Below are 9,197 nucleotides of genomic sequence, written 5' to 3' on the forward strand. Positions count from 1 at the left end.
TTCCCCAAATTTTCAAAACCACAAACCCTAAGGTTTGTTTTATACCTCTTAAATTCAATCTGATTTTCTTGTTAGTACGAAGCTCGAGCTAACTTCATCTCCTTCTCCGGAACCAAAAGCAGAGCTTTCGTTTTGCCGTAATTCCCTGTTTCCCTTACGATTTCTTAATTTGTCTTCTCAGGCAAGATTTCCCTGATTTGCAAGAGCATGGCGACCAAGTATCAGTACTTGTTTTTGACGGTGCTTTTCATGGCGGTTGTTATGGCTTCTCTGACTGAGGCTTTTACTGATCCACTCGACGGTAAGTTCTAAAATCTTTCAATTTCTTCTTGATTTTCTAGGAGAGTTTGTCAGATTTGTTGATTTTATGTACTTATGTAAGATTTTTTTTTTTTTTTTTTTTTTTACAGTGTTCGTTATCCCCTATTTGGCTACTTAAAGTACAAGAAAAGTATAAATGGATTAAAGAAATAGAGTAAGATCGGAATCTTCAAACTTCCGGTGCCGGAGAAAAAGTGAAAAAGAGAAACAGAGTTTTGAAGCGAAAAATTAGATTTCTTTTGGGAAATTTCCGTTTAAGCCAAAGAGAGAAAGGTCAGGTAGTTGTACGACAAAAGTTGAGTGCAGAAAGAGTGTTCTTGGTTTTCTGGAAAGTGGTGTCATGGGCAGAAAGAAAAATGTAGCTTCATTTTTTGATAAGAACTCTTCAATTCATATTAATCTAAAGATAACGGGATGTGTTGCACCAGAAAATACATGAAAATGATTTCTTTGTGTGGACTGGAGTTTAAATGTTCAAGATTATGAGATGCACACCACATACTCGACGAAAGTCCCCGCCAGATGACTGACGCAAGTTTTAGACCATTTGCTGTTTATCGATCATTTGTGTGTTTAGCCTCATTGCTGATTTCCACCAAGTTTATTCTTTTACTCTATGCATTACTACAGCCACAGCTCTTCAAGAGCTTTACAAATCCCTTAACAGTCCACCACAGCTGACGGGTTGGAGATTGGGTGGTGGCGATCCTTGTGATGAATCGTGGACTGGAGTGTCATGTTCTGGGTCTCATGTTACAGAGATGTAATGCACATATCACCCTAGGCTTGATTATGTCCCCTACTTTGGATTTTGGAGTTTATATTACTGAGAATTAACTTCCCCTTTGATCTTATGCAGTGAGCTTCATGGTCTAAACCTTTCTGGGTTTATTTCTGCTGGGCTCCATAATCTCTACTACCTGAAGCGAATGTAAGTGGTCTTAACCTGGCTGCTGTTTTATTAGTTTTCTCTATATAGTTGGTGGAAAAGTAGAAGCACTCCAGTGGCTGAATCCTTTAATTTCTTCTTTTAGGGACATTAGTTCCAATAATATCAGTGGTGATATTCCGTATGTGCTACCGCCTAATGCAACTCATATGTAAGTGATGTCGATATCCTCGCTGGTGAACATCTAGTTTACCTATATTAATATTTAAATTGATCATTAGTCTCTCACTTGTGCAGTGACATGGCATGCAATTCCCTTACCAATAGTATTCCGCAATGTTTAGGTGGCATGAAACATCTTCAATACTTGTGCGTTACTCTTTCCCCCCAACTCTTTATTTACTAAAGTAATTGTCAATCGAAAGTCATACGCAACTGTTGTTTTGTATTTTTACTTTTTATTTTTTCCATTGCAGAAATCTGAGCCACAATACGTTATCTGGAGCCTTAGGCAACATTTTTACTGGCCTCAAGAATTTAAGACAACTGTAAGCTTCTTTCAACATAGTTTTTTAATGTTCAATTTCAGTGAAAGGAATAAGAGCTTTCAATATTAGTCAAAGTGGAATGAAAAGAAGCACAATCACTAGTACAACAAGTTAATCACACAACACTAATCACACAACGGAACACAAATCATCTGTTGTGTGTTGAAGTCAGTTTAATCATACAACGGTGCTGGTTGAATTCTGTTGTGTGAATGCCAACAAAGTGATAACTTTTTTATCAGAACTACATCACACAACGGAATTAATTATTATCCGTCGTCTGAGTCATGAAAAATTTAGCGGCATATTTCCCTCCACTCTTGATTCTTGGTTGCCGCTTGAAATCTGAAATTTGGGGTACTTGGTACAACTGTGCCTGAGATTTCCGTTGTGTGATTGAAAACTAGAAGCCAAATTTTGAGGAAGCTTGCTTGAATGTGTTTCACTAGGTAAACAAAGTGCAAGTTGTAGAAGTTGGACAACTGCAGTTATACATTTCTGTTGTGTGAAGTGGGAACATAGGCGGCAATATTTTGAGTGAAAATGCTGTAGGCGGTATGTTTCCCTCCATGTTTTGGTATTTTGATTTTATGTAGTACACTCAGACGACTGTTTGTTTCAGTTTCTGTTGTGGGAGTAACTTAGAGAACATTTTGCTAGGTTTAATTGCCACATCGTGTTCGGAAGAAAAAAGCAAAACAAAACAAAACCCAGCAGTCCTCTCGAACCTGTCGATGCTCTCTCCACATTCAGTCCTCTCTCTCAAACCCTCTCTCAGTCTGAGCCAAAAGCTCAGAGCTTTCCCTTAATCCTCTCATCCAAAACCCTCAAATTTCAAATCCCCTAATCTTCATCTCATCCAATTGCTTCTCCGATTTGAATATCAACCTTCAATTCAACTCTACCATCTCCATTTCGCCGTCTTTTGCTACAAAATGGCATTCCCTGGCTGTTGTTACCCTTTTCTAGGTCGTTTTTCTTCGTCTTCGAGACTGCACTATACCAAAATCTTCACCTTCGTATTTCAATTTGCTCTTATGGCGATCCGCATCTCCCTAGGATTTTCCGGCTTCGTGGCCCATAACCTAGCCTCCTCTGCCAATATTCACGTCAATAATTGCTGTGGCATCCACAGGTGCTGGGTCAGGTCTCTGCTATTCGGCACTAACCAGGTAAAGATAAAAAGTATATTTTGTTTCCGTATCTCTGGATTTGAAACTTGGGGTTGAATTTGTATTTTATTTCGTTAATTTTTTCCGTATCTTTTGTTCGTGTTGAATCGAACTGCTTTTGTTTAATATCCTGGACGTAGTGAACGGAGTTGAGAGATGGATTTAGCTCACTGGCAATTTCACAGAATGATATTTGCTTAGTGGTTTGTTTATATAGGCTCGTTGCTATATGCTTAGCATAATGACCGTGTTTTTGTGTTGTTTTTGTTCTAATAAATTAGGGATTGTGATGTTCAGACTTATGAACAGATGTTGATTCTATTTATGTTTGAATTTTGCAGATTAGTGTCTTGGATGTGGGGTTCAATGTGGTTTTTAGCGACTTAAAGGCCCAGGTAATGCTCTTTACCTCTAATTATAATGTTATTGTCTTATCGTTTCCGTGTAGTTTAGTTGGAATTGTCTTGTTTTCCCGTTCTAGATTTGTGAAAGTTGAACTTCTAATTTGAGATTGGAGCATTGGATTTAATGCTGATGGCTATGTATAAGAATTTGATATTGTCTTATAACAACTTTCTGTTAATTATAAGAATCTATTTGGTTTTCTTTGGTGGACTATCATGGGGAAGAGAGAGGAGGAGGAAGAATTAAGCCCTTAGTCGCTGTTTCCATTTTGCCTTTTTATTTTAGTATGTAATGATGCGATCTTAGCCTGACCCATGTTCTGTAATGGTTTCAGTTGGAAGCTCTGGTGACTAACAATGCTAGAGAATCAGAAATCCAGGTACTGTATTTCTTTGTTCGCATATATAGGCTCCCATTTACTTGGAGAGTTCTCCATTTTGTACTCACTTGCATTTATACATTCGTATCTACATGTCCACTAACATAAATGTCAATCTAGGGAGTCATTGGTGAAGTGCCTGATATTATACTCAGATGTGTTAGTCGAGATGAGGCCGCCTTGGCTGTGGCTCAAAAGGTCAGTGCTACTCTTTCGAAGAAGTTTTTTTTTTTTTCATGTGTTCGCCTATAAAGATAATTGTGAGTTAGCTTCTGCTGAAAGCTTTACTTTGCATTTTTGACTCAACATACATTATAGAGTTTAAGGCATTGTTTCAATATCTTTGCGAGGATTAGGAAGCTGAAATATTTAGGTAGAATGCTACTCCAGGCCCACTGAAAATCTCGACGTCTGTTCTCCCTATAATGTCCTGGCAAAAGAAAAGAAGAAACTTAAGGCAGTCTGGTCTACTGTGACACTTAAGTCACTCCTCAGATTAGAACTGCAGTGACAAGAAATTACTCACTTGGCTGCATCTGAATTCCTCACTTCTGATCTGATCCCCTGCATATAAGCACTAGCTTTCATTTCTTTCTTAGTTCGCACAAGAGAAAACTGAGAATTGATAAGTCACTCCTCATTTTTAGAAATGCAGTTTTAATGAGGGAAATCTGATGATCATCCCGGTTAATGATCAAATATCAATAACTGTTGTTAAGCAAAGTTTTTATCTTCTTGCTTTATAAACCAGAGTTTCTTTGTTGATGGAACTAGATCAATTGAAAGGTACTGAATTTGGCTATTGATATTTCATATTTATATCTTTGTTGTAGTCGCAGACTATAGGAGGAACTCAAATGTCATTGTTCTAAATTTATTATTGTCCACTGTATTATAGACATTTGTTTTTCTTCTTTAATATTGTGATTGATATTTAGCAATTCATATCTGTAACAGATGCCTCTGGGGATTTAATGTTGGAATTGATGTCAAGGATACCCACAATGTTAATTTAGATCAGTTTCCAAGTCTTAGCTATAGTCTGGGGATTTAATGTTGGAATTGACGTTTGCTAGATTTTTTTGGTGAAGATTATGGCTATAGTCTTAGCTGTGCGATATACAGTTTCTTTTTCATTTGGGGATTCATTTGACTGAACTGACTACAATTGGAACAAAGTTTTCTTTTCAACTTCAATTCAGTTCTCTTTTCCTGACTTCATTTTTTGCAAATTTCAATTCTATTTTATATACTTCTTCTGCTTAATGGGCAGCAACATGGTTCGTGAATCGTGAACAATAAAAATCATTAATTAGTCTCTATAGACATGCGCATATTTCCTTTCTTTCTACTTAGACATGCATATCTTCCCTTTTCTTTATTCTCTTTTCTTTTTTTTTCTTTGTCTTTTGTTGGAAGTTAATTGATGAAAAGACATGATTCATTCCAGAGCCAAGTTCTGATTTTTTTTAATTCTTCAATCCATGGTCATCATAAGAAGTTTTTGAACTGATAGTACCATACCATTCAGCGTTTTTTGTGCAGGAATTGATCTTTCTATTGATTTTATTTGATTGTGACCTTGGTATTTTGTGGTTTTAGCGTTTAATTGCTTCTGATTAAGTCAATACTTTGTGAATAAAGTTTGTATTCATTGTTTCAGGTTTGATGCAAAAAATTGTAGCTGTCATTCTTCTGCTGCTGTTCCTCAGTCTGTTGTCCCTTCTTGTTTCAATCTTTTGCTTTTATTCAGGTTTGTTTTTCTATCTTTTCAGTTATTCGGGTTGCAATGTATAAATGAAGTAACTATCTGTAACCATTGTTCCTCGAATTGTTATAATTGATTACATTCATCTTTTTCTATTCTTTGTTTGAGAAAGTGAACACCGATGTTTTTATTCTGCAGATTTGAGGAACAGTTTGTTGTTGCGTTGTTTAGCTCCTTCAAATTCAGGTATACATTTTGAAACAGTATTAACTGCTTATACTCTTGCTGTGAAATTTATCATGATGTAGTGGAGTTTGATTTCTAATTGCTAAAGTTGTCTCTCTGTTTTGTTTATGTCATCTGATGTCTGAGGTACAAGTTTGTCAGTATGTTATCGAAGAGTAATAGAATTAAATTGGTTCAGGATTTGATGTTCTTGTTGAACAGACCTTTTGTTATAGCAGACATGTTAATTTTTGTTGAGATAGATATGGTGTATTGGTTTATTTGGTGGCAATGAGTGCCCTTTTGTATTTGGACTGACGGTTATGATGTGTGGATGCAGAGTTGATCAATGTTGGGCAGAAGCAAGATGCATTGCAATCGCTTCATGATCTTATTACATCAAAGAGATATAGAGCATGGCAGAAGCCACTTGAAAAAATTATGTTTAAATATGTGGAGCTTTGTGTTGACTTGCGCAAGGGTAGATTTGCCAAGGATGGTCTGATTCAGTACCGTATTATATGTCAACAAGTAAATGTCAGTTCCTTGGAAGAGGTGATCAAGCACTTCATGCATCTGTCAACTGAGAAAGCTGAGCAGGCACGTACCCAGGCTCAAGCATTAGAAGAAGCACTTGATGTTGATGATCTCGAAGCAGATAAGAGGCCTGAAGATCTAATGCTGAGTTATGTCAGTGGAGATAAAGGAAAAGATAGGTCTGATCGTGAAGTTGTTACTCCTTGGTTCAAGTTTTTGTGGGAAACCTACATAACAGTGCTTGAGATCTTGCGCAACAACTCAAAGTTGGAGGCCCTTTATGCGGTACTGTATTTCTTGTTCAGATAAAGATTCCAATTGGTTGTTTTGATCATATTGTTCATTACCATTTGTGTTCATAAAGTTAAAATAGTATGTAAAATCTATATTCATGGGTCTCTATGGTTCTTATACTTTGCTTCCCTTGCCTTCTGATTATTTTGTGATCTCTATGCGTTCTCCAAGTTTCTGTTACTTCTACAGTTCTACTGCTATTGAGAGGATTTGCATGGCTTGTTCACGGGCTCTAGTTTTTCCTTGTGCTTTGATGTTGTTTAGATTAATTTTTTAAGTATTAATGTTGCCATTTTTATGGCCTTCCACTTCATGGCTTATTTGTTTTTGTTTTTGTGTTATAGTTCGAGTCAGAATTCTCATTTAGTATCCAAGGCTACTCGTTTGTGGGAGTCGACAGTAGCCCGTAAAAGTAAATCCAATCATCATCCTTGTAGTAGTATTATCAAATTGTGTCACACAATTATGTATTCATTTATTTAGTTCTTTAATTTCTGGTTAGATTCATACTCAGTTAATCAGTTTGATAATTCAACTCAATCTCCATCACTTGTAGGTCAACATGAAGTTCTTGCTTCGGGCCCTATCGAGGATTTAATCGCTCATCGGGAGCATAGGTAATATACTGTCAAATATCATTTGAATTCACTAGAGGTCAATCAGCAATTTACCTTTGCATGCATAATTTTCCTTTATAGGTACCGCATTTCTGGATCTTCTTTGCTTGCAGCTATGGATCAGAGCTCTCAGGTTCCTTATGCAGATGTCTTATCTGTCCAGTCTGGTGATTTTACTCCTACACATGTAGATGATAAAGAGCAGAGTGATGGTTCATATGTCAATATTAACAGAGAAAAGATGAAGAATACTTTAGATTCATCCCATTCACAAGTAAATGATGAAACTCTTCATCGAGCAGATGAGAGAAGTGGAAGAGTCCACCCAACTGTTGACGTGGCAGAAATTATCAGGCGTTGGACACATGCTTTACAGCGTATTCATAAACAGTCACTTCATATGGTAAGCACTTGGAATTATGTTTTTGATTTTGTTGGGAAAATGATTTGAAAGATTGCATTCTTTTAGTTGTGCTTATATGCTGACTTGGGTCTATAACCTCTCAGTAATTGAATCTGTATTGTGCAAATGGTAATTTGTAGGCAAAAGCTAATGAGGGAGAGGGTCCAGAAATTCTAAGAAGTGCGCATGAAGGCAGTTCAAGTGGTCATGCCGAGTCATTAGCTGCAACACTAGCTGAACATCAGCAGCACTTGGTTAGCTTTCAGGTAAGCTTATGCTTTAACTGAACTGGTTATGGCTAAAGTGCTTCCAGCTTCTCAGTTTGGACTTATGTAGAAGTTAGAACCAATTCTTGTCTAACATGGTAGACATCTAACATAAACTTGTAATGAAGTTGTTATTCATTTGAATATTCATATATAACATTAAATTAAGTATTTCAATTTGAGTTATTTTTGTTGGTATGAGGGGATGTGGGATAGTGAATCCTAGTATGCTTGGACTCCTAGAACTGAATAGACATCGTAAGTCAGGCAATTATGAAATTGAGACACAAGTGGTGGATACGCCTTCTGGAATTCCTGCGATGCAAAATTCATTTTTCTTGAATGTCCTTGTATAATCATCTGATGCCGTGCTGAGATTTTCCAATTGTAACTTGTATAGGTTCTCATTAATCAACTGAAGGAAGTTGCTCCAGCAATACAAAAGTCAATATCAGAACAGGTTGACTTCTTTACTTCTGCTTGTATTGTTATATAATTTCTTAGGGATGTTGTCTCTAACATAATGGATTCAATACCTAGTTGGGTTTACAGCTGTGTCGTGTTAGTATTAACTTATCGGCCACGATGAAACATGTGACTGCAGTTTGCTGCTATGATCTTCTCACTGTTTTTGTAAGATACATGATAAGAAGGGCACTGTGTTAATTTTGTTCACCAGTACATGTTTATGGAATTCAAATCCATGCTATAGTCAACAAGAAAGCTTTTGTGTTGGGTGCCCACTTACCTGATTACAGTTCTTTAGTGACCCTTTTTCTTAGTTATTTCTGTTAAGTGGCCAGGGTCTGCTATAGATTTGCCTTCGTAGCATGTTGGTTTATTTCCTGCTGGAGTCGATTTCCCTAAAGTAGGCAATATGTATGTGTAATGTGCCAAGCAAACTTTTTTTGTCCTCCTCAGTGTTTTATGTTGAGTATTCCGTATCCGCTTGTTCTCTTTGAGTATCACTGTTCTGATTATATTCTTTGACTGTCATGCAGGGAAATTGCGAAACATCTCTCTCTTCCTCCAGTCAAGCTACACTGCAGTATGCTTGCTGAGGATGCCATCAAGGCAGCTGTTAAAGACTATCAAACAAAGCTGGCTAATGAAGGATTGCTTATCATCTTTGCCTACAAGAGAGCTTCTGCAAGAGCAAATGAAGGTGCATTAAAGGAAAGCAGTAGTAATCTATGTAGTTTAGGTCTTCCTAGCTAGAACATTTGACAAGTACAGACTCAATCTCTGTTGTCCTTGCTTGAATTATAAGGATTGTAGTACTATTTCTATGGTCATATATTGAGCATTATTTTAAAAAAAACGTTTATATGGATATTCTTCTTGTTGTCCAAGTTTCATTCATACAACACAATACAAAACAATGTGTTGTATGACTGTAAAAGAAAACAAAATTGTTGTGTGAACTAACAACC

At 36.7% G+C, this 9,197-nt stretch overlaps 1 protein-coding gene and 1 long non-coding RNA gene across 2 annotated transcripts; both read left to right on the forward strand.

The window, feature by feature from the left end:
- Positions 1–2,500: 2,500 nt before the first annotated feature.
- LOC121052277 lies at positions 2,501–4,113 on the forward strand. The gene is made up of 5 exons (XM_040516978.1): positions 2,501–2,930; positions 3,272–3,325; positions 3,670–3,714; positions 3,835–3,912; positions 4,033–4,113. Exons 1-5 carry the CDS (start codon positions 2,694–2,696, stop codon positions 4,111–4,113), a joined length of 495 nt encoding a protein of 164 aa, XP_040372912.1. The 5' UTR covers positions 2,501–2,693.
- Positions 4,114–4,471: 358 nt separating this feature from the next.
- Positions 4,472–5,654, forward strand: LOC121052155. Its single transcript, XR_005808201.1, has 3 exons — positions 4,472–4,500; positions 5,378–5,467; positions 5,621–5,654. It is a non-coding gene; the product is annotated as an uncharacterized LOC121052155 (long non-coding RNA).
- The last annotated feature ends 3,543 nt before the right edge of the window (positions 5,655–9,197 follow it).

This window comes from Rosa chinensis, chromosome 3 (assembly GCF_002994745.2).
Source record: "Rosa chinensis cultivar Old Blush chromosome 3, RchiOBHm-V2, whole genome shotgun sequence".
Lineage (NCBI taxonomy): Eukaryota > Viridiplantae > Streptophyta > Magnoliopsida > Rosales > Rosaceae > Rosa > Rosa chinensis.